Genomic DNA, 21,092 nt, shown 5'->3' with positions numbered 1-21,092 from the left:
TTCAATAAGCTCATGACATTCATTAAGCAACAAGTCGAGGCTATCCAAGCGAAGCCTATACAGGTCCATTATCATCGCCTAGAACAAGAAGATCGCGGTGGTTCATACTCACACCCATTATGACCACCTTCCCTATGCGCTGAACTGGACAGCCAATGACGGGTAAGAGAGTATCATCTCTCACTAACCTAAGACAGGAGGGCCGTCATAAGCTACTGCCTAATCCCATGACGGGTACCAGTGATGAGATGCATTACTCCAACCTAAGACAGGCGCAGTTCCCGAGGGACAATCTTCTAGCCATAATTATATATAAAAAAAAGGGGGACCTGTCCGGAGCCATAAGGCCCGGAATTAGCCGACCTCTGTTGCTTGATCTCCGCAAAGCGGAGACAAGATGGCACATTTCCGGGTTCTTCATTATAAACTGTTCCCGCGTCGCGCAAACTTTTTCGCGCCCAGGAAGATATGCAGCCTACGGTGCAGGCGCAATCCCGCGCCCGGGAAAATTACAAACCCACGGCGCATGCACAATTGTAATTTGAGAAAACCCGACCCCCCCGTCACCGCCCTGGCCCAACCTCTTCCTCTGCCAGCCTATATAAGGCATTGCACTGCCACCATTAAACGAGACTTGATCAGGCTATTTGTCTTGTCTCCATTTCTCATGTTTTCTTGTCTCCTCCATTCTCACTCCCCCTTTCAGGGCCCGTTTGACTGTCCTGCAGGTCGGGACAGCCGAAAGTTGGGAGCAGCGAGGATGTAATTTGGGCATCTGAGACAAACCTTAGTGATGGCTATCAATGGAAGAGATTCAGTGGTTTTTGGAGCTGTGAAAGGAAATTAAATTTTGGGACCCTAAACTCCTGTAGCCGAAGAGAAAAGTCAAGCTGGGAATTGGGTCACACAAACCTGCCTCCACCTTTTGGTTCCTAAACAAGATGGCTACAAGATGAAAAGTTACATGCTTCCCTCATATTTTGCCCACAAGGAAATTCCTGGTGAGCTGTTAAAACTTTACCACGGCAATGCAACTTGATAGTTTATCTTTACAAGTGCAGTAGCCCCGCCCACCAGACACAAATGCGTAACTGAATGTTCCCCTTCCCATTTTGTCTGTTATATAAAATGCACATTCCCCAGTTTTCCTCTGCCTCTTTTGTTTATGTGAAAACTGTCTGCTTCTCAATATCTCGTCCTTTCCCCTTTAAATTTGGAGCCCTCAAAATCACCTTTGGAGAAAGGAATAGACCTGTCTCCCAGGTACATCCTTAACTTTGGCAAACAAATATCCTAAAATGATTGAGACTTGTCTCGTTATTTTCCTCGATTGGCAGAGCTATTTTTTTTTTTTTTTTTTTAACATAAAGGCATTCCCTGGGCCTCAAACAGTTCTTGGTTGGGAGAAGGGGCACATATGTGGCATAGTTTCTGCAGCCCCTGATTGGCCTGGAGCATAGGGCAGGATGTCATCACCAGAGGCCAAATTTGACTGCAAGCAGAGCCTACTCCCTCTGCCTTTTCTGCCAAGGCTCCTAATCGTTATCTCACATGATAATTATTTTGGGTAAAACATAAACCAGAATTGTGATGACAGTGTAGACTCACAGGCAGGAACCCCGACAGAGCTGGACAGATTTGCATGCAGTAACCTTCCACCCCATTGATTGCTTTCCATGACAATTCCATACATGCTTGCCGGCTTTCTTCTTTGCCTGTGGCTTCCTTATGATTCAATAACAACAATCAAAAAGATGTGTGCGTGTTTGTGGGGGGGGTGGGGGGGGTGTCTTATGTTAAAATGCTTTTATTTTTGGAGTGGCTGTTTCTTTTTCTTTTTTTTTTTTTGAGAGCGGAATCCGCTCTGTCACCCAGGCTGGAGTGAGTGGTGCAATCTCGGCTCCACCTGCAAAGTTCTGCCTCTGGGTTGCCGCCATTCTCCTGGCCTCAGCTCCCCGAGTAGGCTGGGACTAGCAGGCGGCCTGCCATCTCGCCCGGCTTAATTTTTTGTATTTTGTAGTAGAGACGGGATTTCACCGTGTTAGTAAGACTTCACGTGTTAGTCTTCAGTCCAGACTTCCTGCAGGAGCAGCTGTCTTAATTTCCTGACGTCATCCAATCAGACAGCAAGGTCTCCCCTACTGAATTTAGAAATATTTGCAGCCCATTTTTAAAAATGACTTATAGAAAACGGAGAGTACTTAATGTGTTTATTTAGACCAGTAAACTCTCCTTTATATCTAATTTTTTTTTTTCAGTTTGAGATCCTCAAACACTTTACTAGATTGTTCATAAACAACCAGGGTTAGGAAAAAGACATTGGTCATTAGAGTTTCTAAAGACACCACTCCAGGGCTGAGCTTTGGATGAGTATTACACAAGGATGAAAATACCTCTCCATGGGCCATGGAGGTCCTCTTTCTTCCTCCTTTTTCCTAGCCTGTGGCCTTTTAAAATTTTTTCAGAATAACTTTCTGGAAATGCTTCTATGCAGGGCACCATCAATATATTTTCTCTTTCTTTCCAACCAAAGAATCACTTACTCTAGGTATGTATTGGAATACTTATTTAGAACATCTTATATCATACAATGTGTTTTCACATGTGTTATTCTGTTTAATTTTCATAACTCTATGAAGATGGCATAGTTCTTCCTATTTACTAGGCCCAGAGAGGTAAACTAAAACAAACAGCCACAGAGAGGTACATTTAACTTACTTAAATCCACCTCTCCGTGATTAGCTTGTATTAGGTTAAGAATCTAAAATGTGGCCAACTCCATCATCTCTCTTTGAACTGTGTTCACTTTGAACGTTCTCCTCTCCCATCTCCTCCATGTACCGTAGAACATTCGAACAGAGTTACTCTTGCCTTGCATCTTTCAGTTTCTTGTATCTGCTTTCTCTGCCTCCTCTCCCTGGAACACCCTCTTTAGCCTCAACAGTCCTGCCTTTTGAAGCCCCTTGTGTCTTCAAGACTGAACTCAGATGCTGCAGCTTTTCATTCCGTAGTTTCTTAGTCAAATGAGGCTGCTGTAACAAAGTGCCACACGTTGGTGGCTTCCCAACAACAGAAATGTATTCCTCACAGTTCTAAGGCCGGAAGTCTGAGATGGGGCTGCCAGCAGGTGCAGGTTCTAGCATCCTCCTCTAGGTCGCCACCTTCCTGTGTATCCTTGCATGGTAGAAACAGAGAACAGGAGAACTCTCTGGGGTCCCTTCAATAAGGACACTAATTCCATCCCCGAGGGCTCCCCCTTTGTGACCCAATCACTTCTCAAAGGCCTCAGCTTCTAATATCATCACATTGGGGGTAACACATGGACATTGAAGGGACACAGACATTCAGTTCATTGCACATGGTCACTGATTCTACAAACAGAAGCAAATCACACCCTCTTCCGTGCACCCTGGTGTTCTGGGCTCTGTTCTACCAACTGTGTATTCTGCCAGACAGGAATTGGACATATACCCACCCAATTATCCCCAGAGAGCAAAAGCTCCCAGAGGGCAGAGGCCAGCTCATCTCCTTAGTCCTCCCTGATGCTGTACAACTACCACTGAGTACAGAGATCTGGAGAGAGGACATGTGGGGGCATCTTCTATTCTTGAGGCCTATTTTCCATGAAGCTTTCTTTAATTCCCCCAAGCCAACATTTCCTTAATTCCCCCATCCTCCTCTGAATGTCACAGACATGATCCATGTGACTCTTCAGCCTGCATTATAATCAGTGGCTTCTATCTTCTTGCTGGTTATCTCCCCTTCCAAAACACAAGGCCTGTCACTCATGAGGGTAAGGTCCATGGTTGATTATACTTGTATCCTTCATAGGGTTTTATATATATTAGGTCCTAGATATGTGTTTATGGATTAGAAAATTATCTTATACATTTAAAATCTATTAAAATAACTGCAAAATACACCCCTTTCATTGGGGAAAGATGGACCAACTCTGGTCAACATTGCTCCTCTGATTTTAGGTTTCCATATTATTTCATCAATTTGTAACTTTTAAAAATTACCATTTCAGCTCTGGATTTAAATGATACCACAATTTGCTATCAAATTCTTGCACATCATTTCCTCTAGAGCATATGATTTAAAAGTCAAAAACTAGGTATTGAGTACGTGCAAAATATATTCCAAAACAACCCCATTTCATAATAATAATCCATTTCACAATATAAAAGTTTAATAAATAAACACTCGGATGTTTTTATTGTTCTGGCGGAAATAGTGGACTAACTAAAATAAATTCAGTGAGTGAGGATGGATACTTGTCTGTTTAGCTAGCCTTTTACTATCCTACACACGCAAATATACACACCTCTGAATGTCACTTTTAAATCCCATCCTTCTAATAAATCATATGGTAGAGACTTTTCCAAACTATCCATAGCAGAAATAAAGTTAAACAAAAAGAGGAAATCCGAGGGCCAGGCATGGTGGCTCATGCCTGTAATCCCAGTGCTCTGGGAGGCCAAGAGGGGAGGATCACTTGAGGCAAGGAGTTTGAGACCAACCTGGGCAACAAAGTGAGACCCTCATCTTTACAAAAAATGTTAAAAACAACAACAACAACAACAAAAAACCCGTTGGACTCAGTGGCATACACTGGTAGTCTTAGCTACTAAGAAAGCTGAGGTAGGAGAATCCCTTGAGTTCAGGAGTTCGAGGCTGCAGTGAGCTTTGATGGCACCACTGCACTCCAGCCTGGGCAAAAGAGTGAACCTCTGCCTCAAAAAAAAAAAAAAAAAAAAAAAAAAAAAAAAAAAAAAAAAAAAGTGAGAGGGGAGTTTGAATAAAGCCTTGTAATCAAGAAGAAATCACAGTTCATTCAATGGAAAATTACATAAATGGGCATAAGCCATTCACTGTAAACTAGATACACCATCATTTGTTAATAAGCATGACTCAGTAAAACTGGTTCACTTTATATCCTTTACTTGGTTGCCAATGACCAATGTATGAAAATAATTTCATTATAAAGCATCTTTTTGTATATATTGGGGCAGCAGCGCCAGCATTAAGCCTAGTCCTAGACATTTCTGTTGTGTAGTTGTTTACTAGTCACTTGATTTTAAAATAGTCATTAAAAGGAAATCCATGGACAAGCCAGCTTGCAAATAACAAAATGCATGACAAAGGCTTTGTAAAGAGCACATCTGAGACCATGTATAGGGTTTTCCACAGAAAATCAACAGGGTAGCAATGTGGGTGTTAAAGGCAAAGACCTACTCATCTGCTGGGTTGCCCAGAGCCCATACCAATGGCTGTGAGAACCAAAGGGAGAGAAGAATGTGGCTCATGCTCCACACACAAGGGGCCCTGGGCACGCTGTCAACAATTGGCTGGACGTTTACCATCTTCTTCAATCATGTTTCCAGAACAACAAAGCTTGAAACCCAGATATATCACACCAATGGGTCTCCTTTTGTGTTGATTTTAAACAGGTATGTATGGAGACAATTGAAAATGGCAGCCCCCAGAGACCTATGCATTTAAACCAGGTAAAACGAAGCATTTCTTCTCTCTTACTTTTAACCGTGAGGTACATGGACTTGCTGACGTCTGCGCCCACATCGTTGCTGACCTTGCAGAGGTAGTAGCCACTGTCTTCCTCCACGACATGCTTGATCAGCAACGACCCATTGCTGAGAACTTGGATTCGGCCATTTAGGGCAATTGGCTGGAACTGGGGAACCCCAGCACCTGAGACAGAAAAAGAAAGAGAAGCAATGATGCAAACGTGAGTACGTATGGGAAGACAATGAGTTCAAGTATGCCCAGACTCATAAAGAGAAGCACCAGACACTTCACACAGATCCCATAAGGCAGTCACGGGATACAGCAGGTTTTTCTTTCCTTCCTCCAGTATTAAAATTCTTGTTTAGAGAGAAAAGCATTTATTTGAAATGACAGTATTTCAGACTCTGAGATAAAAAACTAACAGAACTTACAGATAGTTTCTACATAAAAAGCCAAATTTGATGAGTGTTAAGTAGCTGATAAATTATTCAAAGAAATCACAGTAGAACCACCACAGAAGCAGACAACTCTCACGGTGCTAAATAAATTCCTTGTGTTCCCAGGGACTTAATACGAATGTAAACAAGGAGTGCTCCAGGGACATGGCATTTGAAGTCTTTGCTCACTGCACATGTCTGAGGCTACAAAGAGAATAGGAATATTGCGGGTTTTTCTTTAAGGGTGGTTATATTCTGGTCTAGAAACACAATGCACTGTTCATATCATTTAATGTCATTTAAATAAATACATCAGATTAGTGCAGTAAGACAGCACAGAATTAAAACACCACTCTCCTCAGAGGGTTTCCATGCAAGGAGGAAATGGCAGGGATATGATATGCTGTTATAATGACTGTGATATGATTCATATGAAGGATTCATATACAACTATGTAAAAAAAAGGATTTTAGCAATAATGAAACAGACTATGAAGGTCCTAGAAGAGTTCTGGGAAGATGGTGATTTGGATGAACCTGCCATGCTGCCTACTTCTGGACTGGAGGAGTTGGGTGGGATGGAAGAATGGGACTCAGGCCTTGAAAGATTCTCCTAGGGCATTTTTCTTCTCTGGCCTGTCTGGGGACTTGAGGGGAAAGCTCTGGGGTGAGGATCTTCCTGGAGGAAGCTCAACATTTGGGCCAAGGATGTGTTCTAGAGAGAAGCTGCTAACTCCCTGGCCCAAGAACCTACACAGGAGCTGAACAGGTCAGCCATCTCCACAGGCCTTAAATAGGAAACTTCAGAATTTGCATCTGAGGACAGGAGAAGGGAAGATACTTTCTCCTGCTGTCTCCACACCCTAATGACAGCTTGTATATTGGTCTCACTTGAGCTCACAATGGCAGAGACTGTGGCTGTGCCTTCCTTTCCCATGTTTCTGGTTTAGATTTCTCAGCAACTGGTCTCTAGCCCCACTAAAGAGACGAGAGAAACTGATAATGTTCCTAAGGGGACCTTTCACACTGAATAAGGAGATCAAGTAGAATCCCTGCAACAGGTGGTTCCCATCAAAATGGAACTGCTAGAGGGGACATACGACAACCTGAAATTTTTTTTTTTTTTTTTTTTTTTTTGAGATGGAGTCTTGCTCTCTCACCCAGGTTGGAGTGCAGTGGCACAATCTTAGCTCACTGCAACCTCCACCTCCTGGGTTCAAGGGACTCTCCTGCTAATCCCAGCTACTCGAGAGGCTGGGGCAGAGAACTGCTTGAGCTTGAACCTGGGAGGCAGAGGATGCAGTGAGCCAAGATCATGCCACTGCACTCCAGCCTGGGCGACAGAGCGAGACTCCGTCTCAAAAAAAAAAAAAAGAAAGAAAATGAAATTACATGAATGTAGATTGATAAGAATATCAATTTTACTGACAGATAACATTATTTTCTACATAATCAAAAAGTGTAAACAAAAAAGTTGCTATAACTATGAGTTTAGCAGAGTCATGGAACACAACATTGATATACAAAAATTAATGTCAATTTCATTTACGTATAATAGTAACAACCAATTGGGAATAAAAATTAAAAAGAAAATATATTGGTAAAAAACATGAAATATTTAGAATAAATTTAACAAAATATGTGCAAGACCAACCCACTGAAAATTGTAAAAGTCGTTGAGAACTAAATAAGACCTAAATAATTAGAGAGTTATACCATGTTCATGAATAAAACTGCTTAACATTTTCAGAAAGAGGTTGGTAATCTTTTTCTGTGAAGGCCAGCGAGTAAATATTTTAAACTCAGCAGGTCATACAGTTCTGGGAAGATGGTGATTTGGATGAACCTGCCATGCTGCCTACTTCTGGACTGGAGGAGTTGGGTGGGATGGAAGAATGGGACTCAGGCCCTGAAAGATTCTCTCAGGGCATGAAGGAGGAGAAGTACTCATCTCTGCCACTGAATCATGTAAGTAGCCATAGAAAATACAGAAACAAAATAGCATGATTGTGCTTCATAACAACTTATTGGCAGGCCATGATAGCTCACACCTGTAATCCCAGCACTCTGGGAGACCAGAGTGGGGGCATGGCTTGAGATCAGGAGTTTGAGACCAGCCAGGGTCATGGGGTGAGACCTCATTTCTATAAAAAATTTTAAAAATTACCTGGACATGTTAGGTCATGCCTGTAGTCTCAGCTACTCCCAATGCACTGAGAGGCTGAGGTGAGTTTGAGGTTACAGTGAGCTCCACTGTACTCTAGCCTGGGTGACAGTGAAACTTTGTCTCTAAAACAAGTGGAGGAGGAGGAAAGGGAGGAGAAGGAGGAAGGGGAGGAGGAAGAGAAGGAGGAAGGGGAGGAGGAAGAGAAGGAGGAGTCTTCAAAAATACTGAATCTGAAAAGAATTGATTTTTGTCCTAGCATATAGTGATAAATGTTGGTGATCATTATGAGGAAATAAGATAGTCTAAAACACTTATTTACAAAAGCAAAAACAGGTTGTGGACCGAATTTGAATTGTGGCCCACAGTTTTCTGATATCTGATTTAAAGGTAATTGAGAGAAATGTAAATATAGGATAATTGTACATTTAGAAGGTGGAGCATCTACTAACAAAACTCACATGTTTGCATTAGTTCTTTATTACATACATAAAATACGAATTTTCATAAAATAGTTATAAGTAGAAAATGTTTTTAAAATTCTTCTTTTCATAAGGAATTCAAAGTCAGGGACAAAACATTTTAAAACATAACAGTATTTTATTATCTCTTCAATATGTTGCTTTCCTCACTCGAGCTAATGAATATTTTATAAAGTGAGACTAAAAGGACAACCGTTTTTATCCCTAAATCTGCTCCCTCCTTGGAAATAAATTACCAAATGTACAAAATTCAGAATTATACCAGCAACTTGTATAACATAGATAATTTAAAACTTAATTCATGTGAGACATTTACACGGCGAATAAACATATGAAAAAAAGCTCATCATCACTGGTCATTAGAGAAATGCAAATCAAAACTAGAATGAGATACCATCTCATGCCGGTTATAATGGTGATCATTAAAAACTGAGGAAACAATAGATGCTGGAAAGGATGTGGAGAAATAGGAACGCTTTCACACTGTTAGTGGGAGTGTAAATTAGTTCGACCATTGTGGAAGACAATGGGGCGATTCCTCAAGGACCTAGAACCAGGAATACCATTTGACCCAGCAATCCCATTACTGGGTATATACCCGAAGGGTTATAAATCATTTTACTATAAAGACACACGCACATGTATGTTTATTGCTGCACTATTTACGATAGCAAAGACTTGGAACCAACCCAAATGCCCATGAATGACAGACTGGATAAGGAAAATGTGGCACATATATACCATGGAATACTATGCAGCCATAAAATAGAATGAGTTCATGTCCTTTGCAGGGATATGGATGAAGCTGGAAACCATCGTTCTCAGCAAACTAACACAGGAACAGAAAACCAAACATTGCATGTTCTCACTCATAAGTGGGAGTTGAACAATGAGAACACATGGACACAGGGAAGGGAACATCACATACTGGGGTCTGTGAGGGAGAGGGGCAAAGGGAGGGAGAGCATTAGGACAAATACCTAATGTATCCAGGGCTTAAAACCTACATGACAGGTTGATGGGTGCAGCAAACCACCATGGCACATGTAACAAAACTGCATGTTCTGCACATGTATCCCAGAACTTAAAGTATAATAATTAAAAAAAAAAAAAAAAAACTTAATTCATATGAAAGTTCACAGAAGATTTTGGTGCCTTTTTTTTTTTTTTTTTTTGAGACAGGGTCTTGCTCTATTGTCCAGGTTGGAGGGCAGTGATAGCATCATAGCTCACTGTGGTCTCAAACTCCTGGGTTCAAGCAATCCTCCCACCTCAGCCTCCCAAGTAGCTGGGACTACAATATAGGCAGACATCACCACACCCTGCTAAGCTTTTAAAATTTTTTTTGTAAAGATGGGGTCTTGCTATGTTGCTCAGACTGTCTGAAACTCTTGGCCACAACTGATCCTTCCACTTTAGCCTCCCAAAGTGTTGGGATAACAGGCATGAGCCATTGTGCTTGGCCTCAAATGCTTGAGAAAAAATAAATACATCAGTATATGACTGGTTGATTTTGAAAAATAATTAATGAAAGCTATTTACTAGTTTACTTATTGGGATTTAAAGCATGAGAATTTTGGATTAGGGAATCTGAATTTTTTTTTTGTCAAAAATTCAAACAGTAAAAAAGTAAATGCCTTTGGAGGGATTATGGACTTTCTAATATTTTCTCAACATAAAATAATGTATCCTTTGTTTTTATGAAAATTGATTTTATTAATTACTGAGCACCTGTACTGTGACAGATACTGGGTGAGGATCTATGGCTAAAAAGATCAATGGAAAGATCTTTTTCTCCTTCCTTTCTCCCTCCCCTTCAGTCCTAACTCTAGGGAATTCCAGCTGCCATGTTGTGAGCTGCTCCGTGGAGAGGCTCCCATGGGAAGGAACTGGGGGTGGTCGAGAAACTAAAGCATATCAACCATCACAGGAGTGAGCTTGGGACAAGATCCTCCCACAGCTAAGCTCTGAAATGACTGCATCCCAGCCAATCCCTTGGCTTCATTGTTGGGGAGACCATGAACCAGAGGTCTCTCAGCGAAGCCACACATGCATTCCAGACCTACAGAAATGGGAAGCTATTCAATGTATATCATCTTAAGCCACTACATTGGGATAATTTGTTACACAGCCATAGATTCCTAACATATGTGTAAAATTAGGTAAGTTACGTAACATTTCAGCTTCTTAACTTGTAAAATGGAAATAATAATAGAACCTTCATCATAGGATGGTAGAAGGACTAAAGTTCCTGAACTATGTATTGGTAAAGCTCATAGTAAGCAAACAACTTTGTGCTTTTTAACATTCCGTTTTTAATTATTTAATAATTTTAAGATTATATGGCTCTCTGTCTTTCCCATTCCGCAAGAATAGGGACCATGTTGCAGTGAATGTCGCCACTCATCAATCAGTCCATCAGTAGAGAGAAATATATAGTGGTAGGCAATCTGTATGCCTAACTCAGGGAGAAGAATTTTGGACCAAACGTGATGCATCTTCAAATCTTAAAATATATTGCCGTATTTATAATAAACTGCCTTCAAACCGTACTGTTATCTCATTCAGCGCTAGCTGAGGGTTACTTTTTTCCTCAAACATGTATGCTATTAATCTTTTAAATCTTCATCAATACTATACATCACTATTTCAATTTGCACATTTTGGCAGATTTTTGTATTTTTTTGTTTGTTTTTCTTTATAGATAATTTTGAGCATCATGAATGTATTGGTCATCTATATTTGTTCTTTGGTAAACAGCCTATTTGTATCCCTTACCCATTTTTCTACTGAGCTTTTGTCTTTTTCTTCATTTTCCAAAGCACGTTAGGTTATAAGGAAGTGTTTCTATGTAATTATTTTAGAAAACTTTTTTTGTTCTTGTTGCTTTAATCACAATAGGATGTTGAATATTATTAGCTACCTTTTAATCATATATTGAGATAATCATATGCTTTTTTCTCCTGTAAAATTACACTGGATTTTAAAATAATTTGGTTTTTATAAATTATCAAATTACTTCTTGTAGATATTGTGTTCATTAGTGTAAGGATAATAGATTTATTGGAAGTTAAAATTAAGGAAAAAGCCTTCAACTTCTATTTAAGTGCTTAAATTTGTAACACACTTTGAAAATCAGTAAAGGCTATTGACGTCTTTCTCAAAGTTGACTGTAAATTGAGAGTAGATGCAGTCCAATACACACAACCTGAAAACTCAACCAAATATAGGATTGAAAAAATATAACCATAAGATAGGTAATCTAAAAATTTCAAATTATATAAAACTGTATTTAAGAAATTGAAAATCAAACAAAATGCTGGTATGGTTTGAAAAATTTACATGAATATCTATGTCAACAACACATTTTTTTCCTTTTCTTAAATAATTTTCACCTGAAAAATGCTTGTAATAGTTGAAACATTTATATTAAAGAATCACAACATAAAATTAACTACAATGCTAAGTTGTCTCAATTAAATAGCAGAAAAGGATGATCTGTTAATTCTTAGCTAGACTGAGGTAAGCCTCTTTATTACTAAAAGGTCCTAAAGAAGGCAGAAATAAAGTTTCAAATGCATTTAAGAAAACATTAAATCTTTTCTTCATCAGAAAAATGAACCTAAGTTGAAGGGTTATTGCATCTAAAGATTTAATTGTGTTACTAAACGGAATAATAGTGAACACACTGCCAACCAATTCATCTACTATGAGGACTACAGTTCAAGGGTTAGCGTTTGTTTAATTTGAGGGAAGTGGACTTTGCCAGCGTTTGACAGAATAACCTATCAGTCATCTACTTCAGATTCATCTTTATTCTAAAGAGTAAAATTTAACCCACTGCATCAGTATGTAAAATCCTGTAATCTTCTTAGCACAAGGTAAGCACTTTAGGTAATTAGCTAGAAGATACAATGCAGCAACCCACAGTCATTAATTAAAACACTGTCAATTTTCTGTGGCTAGCAGGGGTCAAGTGGGGACAATTTCAATGCTCCATTACATGAAAATAAAATGCTAAAGCAATATGTAAGGCACACGCTGAATTGCTAGTTACATTAACAGTGGGTCACCTTTCTTATTTAATTGCAAAGGTATGCCTAGCTGTGTTCCCAGGGACTGATGCTATGGGGACAGTGGAAAAAGATTGGCTGATTGTCACCAAATGAGCCCAATTTGAAGGCAGCAGCAAATAAGAAAATTGTTTCATTTTTAAAAAAAAATTTTATTTCACTGTTAAGTCTTTGCTGGTCTGTAGAGAGGGCACTTGGCTAAAAGCCAAAAGGGTTGGGTTCTCATGCTCTCTAAAACTACCCGTGCCTTAAAGCAAGTGGCTTTTCTCTGCATCCTTAATTTCGTCATATATGAATGAGGAGAATAATCCCTTTACATATGATGTAGGATTGTTGTGCACATAAAGCAAAACAAGATTTTAAGAATGTGGGTATAAACGCCTGCATAAAAGGACCATGAGAGCCTGGTCAATCAGCTCATCCAGAGAGGTTGCCTTAGGACTCTTCAGTCGCAGGACCTAAAGGAGGTCTCTTTAGGCTCTACGGTTTGCACACCAACAGTCAGGCTGTAAGCTGTTCTTTCTTCTCACCAAGGAGTCAAACAAAATCCCTTTCATCCTGATGGAGAGAGTTGTGTTTTCCTCAAGAATGAATTTGTTTTTCTTCTTTCGGAAGGGGGGCTTCCTTCTCTGAGAAGAGTTGGGGGATTGCAGGAAGTCATTGGGTAAACAGATAGAGGTCGCAATGGAAAGAGAAGAGAAAAAGCAAGACTAGCAACAGCAGCTGCACCTAAATAAGGTTTAGCAGCTGAAATACAATGCTTATGCAGTGGAAGAGTGCTGAAGAGTTCTGTTACAAAGAAGAATCCGGAAGTGAACAGAGGCACAGTCCTGAGACACTACTGGCTTGTTTCCAGGCTGGAGAGATGTTTCCAATCCTTGAGAATGAAGCTTCCACAACTGTGCAGGTAGTATTTATGTCACTGAAAGTTTGTGTCAGATGGTATGTGCTGATCTTTAGAACTACCACTTTCCCTCTAAACTCTACCCTAAATTGCAGGGTTTGAAAGCCTGAAGACTACATTCCCCAGCTCCTTTGTTACTAGATTCTGGTTTACATGTTACCAGTGAGAGGCACTTAAAAACAATTTGGAAGGTGCAAGGGTGGAAAAGCCATTATTTTGTTTTAGAAGCAGCAAATTGACACATGGGTCAACCCCAAACATTAGGTTTATGGCTGCCTGTGGGATAACTTCTACAAATCACTGCTTGAGCACTAGAGGTAGCTGTTAGCAGTGATGGGAGGAGAATCTCATAGTTCCTACACTGCTCAAGTGCTTAAGGGGCCAGTCAGTTTGTCCAATGATTCAAAAGATTTTGCCTTTAATTCCCGTTATTAAATCCCTTCTTGATAACACACCACACCCTAACTGAGACACCGTCCAGGTTACTTCTTTTATAAATGTGCACATAATTGTGTCCACTGTGTGATTCAGTTATCTTTCCTTAACGCCTTCATTTCTCCGTTGAGGCTATCCGCTGAAAACAATGGAAATGTCATGGTGTAGATTAGTGCGTAATCAGGATTTGTTACAACTTGCTAGTCCACTAGCATTTCAATGTCTAATTCTGTAACTAATAAGGAATCATGTAACTAATATGCAAAAATCCTTTTTTATCAGCCAGATGAAACATTGACCCTTCATTCACTTATCAGAAAACTGAGCTGTGAACTGAACAGGATTCAGCATTCGTCAAGGGGTCATGTGATATTGGAGGTGGTTGAGGTAGCTCAATTATGCAGATGCCACCAGGGCTTTGCCTTGCTCCTGGGAGGAGGCCTGCAGCTGTGTCTACCATTCAAGGTCTCCAGCCACCACTTTCCTGGAACAAGAGCTCCCCGAGCATTTGTCCTCACTGTGGCTGCCTATACCCAGAAGAAGGCTTCTAGAAAGTTTCCTGGGATATAAATAAGGAAGAAAGATGGAGGAGTGCTGAAAAAATAAAGGAAGAGCAAGATGGGCCTTGGGGTTGACAGTCCTGGTGGCTCCACCAAGACTTAGGGGAATTACACTTCCTTAGGTGAGGACCCTGCAGAGGTCCTGCAGCAGCTCCCAGCGCCACTGAGATGCTGAGTAGGGTAGCACAGAGGAAGGCAGAAGGTTTTCTGCTCTGTTAAGTGTTTCCCTACCATCAAAGGAAGAAAATAAAACAATATGTGGAACACTCACCTTCTCTGTTCAGCTTACGACCCATTTTTAAAACTCATTATTTCTTTGTGAGGCCACTTGTCTCTTCTTGGAGAACACGCAAGCAGAGCTCCTTTTGTTGTGCATGAGGGATCCACACTGGACTTTGAACTTGGCTTTATTTTTACCATAGAAAGATATTGCCTTCTTCTCCTTTTTGGATTATTTGAATTATTTCCCCATATTAATTGAATATATGCATCTTACTACATAATTGGAAATAGGCGGCACTAGGTGAGAGCCGGGACCTGATAGCCTGGATCAGAGGAATGCACCGGTGTGAACAGGCAGTCACTGCTGTTCCAGGAAACCAAGGACATGGAAGAGGTCAAAACCATGGATGTGGAGGCTTGGGGTGCTCTAAACAGCACAGAGCAGGACAAATGGTGAGTCTAGGAGTGGGCATGGTGAGAGCACTGAATGGTCTGCAGATGCACAGGCATGGGTGGGACAGTGGGAGGGCAGCAGCCTCCACCAGGTCAGGCTTGTTCAGAAGTTTTATTCTGCTGATCCACACTAAGAGGATTAACACAGGGTCAGGATTATAGGGACTGGTCCCAAGGAGATGAACAAGACAAGGGTCAGAGACAATGCAGAGACCCAATTTCCCAGAACAGGAATGCAAAAGAGACATTTGTCTGAGCAAAGCCTGTGGAACTGGCATTCAAGGTCAGAGTGAGTGGCAGCAAGGGCAAAAAAAGAATGAGATGAAGCACCTTGGACACTGGACCCAGGGGCACTCAGGCACAAGGGTGGGGCACAGTGAAACATGCAAGGGCATACAGAGCAGGGCAAAGGGACCAGAACTTGGGGAGGAGCCTTGGAGGACCTAAGAACCCAGTAGCATCCCAACTGGGCTCTATGAACATACCCCCCAATGAGCTATTTTAATATAAATCCCCTGCTCTCCCAGAGGAAAAACAAAAGAGAATTTTATTTAAGAAAATTTCTGTCTCTTGGTAATTTTCTCCTTTCCAGACTTATCTTTGGAATGTGTGATCTCCAGTGTGTTCCACAGTGTCATCTGCAGTGTGATCCTCAGAGTAATCCACAGTGTGATCTGTAGTGTGATCCACAGTGTGATCTGCAGGTGATCCTCAGTGTAATCTACAGTGTCATCTGTAGTGTGATCCTCAGTGTAATCTGCAGTGTGATCCGCAGGTGATCCTCAGTGTACATCTAGCAGTCGTCATCTGTAGTGTGATCCTCAGGTGTAATCCACCCAGTGTGATCTGCAGGGTGATCTGCAGTGTTGATCAGGGCAGGTAATCTGGGCAATGTGATTCCTCAGTGGTGATGTGCAGTGTGATCAAGGCAGGTAATCTGCAGTGTGATCTGCAGTGTTCCGGCAGTGTGATCCCCACAGGTGGATCTGCAGTTGATCTGAAGGTGATCACGTTGATCTGCAGTGTGATCCCGCAGTGTGACCTGCAGTGTGATCTGAAGGTATCTGCAGTGAGATCTGCAGTCCTGATCTGCAGCATGATCCACAGGGGGGTGGGGGCGCGAGCGTGATCCACCAGGTAAATCTACAGTGTCATCCCTCCAGTGTGAGCCTGCAGTGTGATCCACAGTGTGATCCACAGTGTGACCTGAAGGTATCTGCAGTGAGATCTGCAGTCTGGTCTGCAGTATGATCTGCAGTGTCATCCACAGTGTGATCTGCAGTCCTGATCCTTGCAGTAGTGATCCAGTGTGATCTGCAGTGTCATCTGCAGTGTGATCCATGGTGTGATCTGCAATGTGATCCACAGTGTGATCTTCAGGTGATCCACAGGTGATCTGCAGTGTGATCTGTGGTGTGATCCACAGGTGATCTGCAGTGTGATCTGCATTGTCATCTTCAGTGTGATCTGCAGTGTCATCCTCAGTGTGATCTGCAGGGTGATCTGCAGTGTGAGCCCTCTCTTGACTGCTGAAGAAGAGATTGCCTTGTTAATCTCACCAAGGAGGTCTGAAACTGGTGTTGACAGAAAACCTGCTCTAGAATTAACCTGCTTGAGGGACTTGGGCTTGTCCTTTCCCTCATATTTCTCATGGTCTTCTGAGACATAGGTCTTGAGGGGGACAGAAGGTCCCAGGGATGTCCCCTGGACCTTGGGAGGGAAGTTGTGGGCAGCATCAAGGTGAGCCATTCCAGGGCACCCCTCTGAAGTAGGAGGGGACTCCAGAGAGGGTCACTTGAGCAATTTGGCCAGTATTGAGCACAGCATGTGTTTTCCCCTCCATCTTGCATGGAAACATTTAGTTAACTGTCTGGAGTGCCTAGTTTTATTGCTATGAATCTCTCAACAAAATAATCAAGTTCCTTTTGCCCCCTTTGATGAGTCTATAACCACAGGGGGAGATTTCTGCAGGTGGGTTGACATCGAGCAGAAGAGGGTGCTTTTAGGGCCTTAGTGGTAAGGGATAGCCGGACCCTCTGGGGGACTGTGCTTAGTGAGTGCAGAAGTGACAGCCTCCAGCAGCTTGTCTGGGGACAGTAGGAGAAGGAGTAGCAAAAGTAAAATTGTGTGTGCACCAACTAGTGGTGGATTCTCTGGAGCCTCCAGGGAAATATGGAGTTGGAGAAACTACAGTGAGCAGAAAGGACACAGGAAAAGGAGCAGGGGGAGAAGCCAATCTTGAGAGAGACAGGAAGAAATAGGGTCACACCCCCATTGCAGCCCTTTGTATGAGCTACGGAGTGGGGAAATAGAAACTCCTCTAAATTAAGAACAGCATCACCCTTGCTGGGAGAAGAAAGAGTTGTGGACAGCTACATAAGGACAAGCTCAACAAAGACTGGCTGTAGACAGCCCTTGACCCCTTTCCACCCAGAAAACCAAGGAGGACCAAAGAAAACCAGATGCCGTAGCTTATAAAAAATTCACTACCACTGACAAATGGAAAGAATGCAATAAAATTATTAATGTTCATAAAAGAAAAGCTTGGATACATGAAAGGACTATCCATGGTATTGGCTGGGAAGACTCAATATTCGAATGACATCAACATTCTTCGTGTTAAGCTTTAAATTTATGATCCTTCAAATTTTCCAGATGTTTTTTGAAACTTGACAAAGTTATCTTAATATTCATCTAGAAGGAACAAGCAAACAAAAATCCATGCAGAAAAAGCAAGGACATTTTGAAAACTATAAGTCACAAGGGGAGTAGTGTCAAAACAGATATTAAAATAGAAAGAGATAAACTTCTAATACGTGTGGTGCTGAACAGGCAGTTCAGTGTAACAGAGAAAAGGCTGAAACACAGACTCCAGTACTCACATTTTCCCCATAGACAATAAAGCATCACAAATGAAAAAATTTGGGCTCTTCAACAAATGGTTTTTGGACAAATGGCTAACCATGTAAGTTCATGATAATGACAATAATGATATTAATAATAGCTAATACGTATTGACTAATAGCTATGTGCCAGAAGCCATAATAAATGCTTTCTATGAGTCATCTTACTAAATCATCACATTTATCCCCTTATTGTATCTGTTTCAGATGTAAGGATGCTGTGGTTCATATGGGGTAGGTAATTTACATGCAGTCACGCAACCAGACAGTGTTGTGTTGTGGCTGGGGTTTGAACTTATAGCCCAGTCTCCTAACTGATGATTTCTACTCCTCCTAGATTCCTACTTTACTTATTTTACTAAAATCAAGTCCAAATTCAATGAATCTTTGTATATAAACAGTAGAATTTCATATTTGAAGATGGAGGCATAAACCAGCATTTCTTCTTCTCTTCCTGGGAACAACATGAAAGCAAATGGGAGAGCAAAGCCTAGAAAAATACAACCTCTATTTCCTATGAAATTAGAAAATAGCTAAACTTCCAACTACAGAATGGGTAAATGGGCAACCAACAGGGTAACTGAGCAGAAGAGCATGCAGGAAGACGACGGAACCAGGGCCACCACTGTCAACTTCAGCAAGCCCCAGCAGAGTGGGTCACAGGTGAGGGCAAAGCCTCCATCAGTGAAAACAGTGTGCACAGGCCGGGTGTGGGTGGGCGCCTCCCCAAGCCTGATGTGGCTTAGAATCTTAGAAGCAGGGTGAGCTGAGGAATCAGGCATTTGCCCAAAACAATCTTTTTCTGGGGACACGGATTTTCTTCAAACGTAAGTACAGTGGTTTCCCCTCATCCACGTTTTCACTTTCCACGGTTTAAGCTACCTGAGGTCAACTACAGTCTGAAAATAGGTGAGTATAGCCTCATAAGATATTTTGAGAGAGAGCGAGCGAGCACATTTACATAGCTTTTATTACAGGACATTGTAATAATAATGTTATTCTAGTATTCATGATTTTTGTTAATCTCTTACTGTGCCTGATTTATAAATTAAACTTTATCAGGGGTATGCAAGTGTAGGAAAACACATAGTATATGTAGGGTTTGGTGCTCCCCATGGTTCAGTCATCCCCTGGGGGTCTTGGGGCTACTGTATTCAAAAGGAAGCCAAGATCTAGCAAAGATAACAATAAGCAAAATAGAAGAAAGAAACAACCAGAAACCAGGTGTCATGACTTAGATGAAGACTGTGAATAAAACAGTCACTTGTCTATTAAGCCATGGCTGAAGAAGGGTAAACTGTGAGCTGGCAGAGATGGAGAGAAAGAAGGAGAAAAAATATAAACTCACAGCAGTGAAGGCAGAACCAGAGCGGTCACAAAGAGATAGACCTTGCCGGGGAAAAGACATGGAGAATAGACATGGAAAAATGTAGAACATTAAATTAAATATAGAACATTAAATATAGAAAATTAAAATGGAAATCAATGAGTTAAAAAAGCAGAGAGAAAATGACAGCTACAGAGAATAGGTGGCAATCCTATGGAACCACAATCAGAGACCCTGAAGAAGAAAATGAAAGCAGGGAAGAGAACAAATACTTAGATATACAACTCACGGGAAAAATATTTTTAAAAATAACCTGAATCTACATATTAAATAGATGCACCACATCTATGGGAAAATTCACTCCAAATGGAAAACACCAAAATATAGGCTAAAAATTTACCAGACCTTGGGGCAGGTGCAGTGGCTCACGCATGTAATCCCAGCACTTTGGGAGGCCAACGCGGGTGAATCACGAGGTCAGGAGTTCGAGACCAGCCTGGCCAATATGGTGAAACCCTGTCTCTAGTAAAAATACAAAAATTAGCTGGGCGTGGTGGTGCATGGCTGTAGTCCCTGCTGCTAGGTAGGCTGAGGCAGAAGAATCACTTGAACCCGGAGGTGGAGGCTGTAACGAGCCAAGATCATGCCACTGCACTCCAGTCTGGGCGACAGAGCGAGACTCCATCACAAAATAATAATAATAATAATAATAATAATAATAATAATAATAATTTACCAGACTTCAAAGTCAGCTCTTTGGTGCACAGAATCAAAAAGATTAAGTTCCTTCTACGGGGAAATCAGGCAGTCTGTGGTCCCTCCAAGGAGATAGGGTGAGCTACCAATATCCTACCAGAGACTCTGTCCTTTGGGTGTAAAAAGGCAAGGAAAAAACCATTACAAACCAGAAAGAGGTTGGAATATTCTTCACTATGGCCAAATAACTCATACTGAGCACAAAATCAATCTAACATAGAACTGGCAATTGCAAAAGTTGGGCATATGGCTGCAGAATAGAACATAGAGGGTCTAAGCCCTGACAATGTAGAAAATATTCAGTTAAATCTAGGATATTTAGAAAATTTATCATTGCTTATACTGGAAATTGACAGCTGTGTCTGCAAAGAGAGGAGCCCAAAACGCTGATCTTATCCCAGCCCCAGAGCTGCCCTCCTGGAGTTGTCCTGTCTGTCACAGGCACTTCCACTCTCCTGATTGCCTGGCATTTCCCTTTTCTGTCATACCCATAGTAAATCCGTCACTCAAAGACATTCAGAATCCAACTATTTGTCCCTCCTCCACTGTCATCACCCTGGTCCCGGCCACATCCCAGCCAAGGCCTTGGAACAGCTCTCCAGCTGAAATTCCTGTCCTCCACACAGTCTGCTTTCAAAACAGCATGCCAGTGTGATCCTTTTAAAGCATGAAGCAGATCACACCATCTCTCCCTGATTACCCAGCTAGCCTCCTAGCTTCTGGCTTCAGCACAGCAGCAGCTGAAGAGAGTGTATCACCATCGCAACCCTCATGCTCACCATACCCACTCCCGACTTGGGCAGAGCCAGGTCCTTGCAATGACTGATGGGGACCCAGTGCAGGAGTCT

General features: G+C 41.6%; 1 protein-coding gene across 1 annotated transcript in view; it reads right to left on the bottom strand.

Moving 5' to 3' along the window:
* Positions 1–21,092, bottom strand: part of LOC108523301 (Down syndrome cell adhesion molecule) — a 337,477-nt gene that overhangs the window by 236,680 nt on the left and 79,705 nt on the right. The window contains exon 10 of the mRNA XM_017863826.1: positions 5,539–5,712. Within this exon, the coding sequence (XP_017719315.1) occupies positions 5,539–5,712 (174 nt within the window). The remainder of the gene's footprint in view (positions 1–5,538; positions 5,713–21,092) is intronic.

This window comes from Rhinopithecus bieti, unplaced genomic scaffold (assembly GCF_001698545.2).
Source record: "Rhinopithecus bieti isolate Rb0 unplaced genomic scaffold, ASM169854v2 scaffold_73797, whole genome shotgun sequence".
Taxonomy (NCBI): domain Eukaryota; kingdom Metazoa; phylum Chordata; class Mammalia; order Primates; family Cercopithecidae; genus Rhinopithecus; species Rhinopithecus bieti.
The sequence above is the reverse complement of the archived record's forward strand: the minus strand, read 5'-3'. Positions and strand labels throughout refer to the sequence as shown.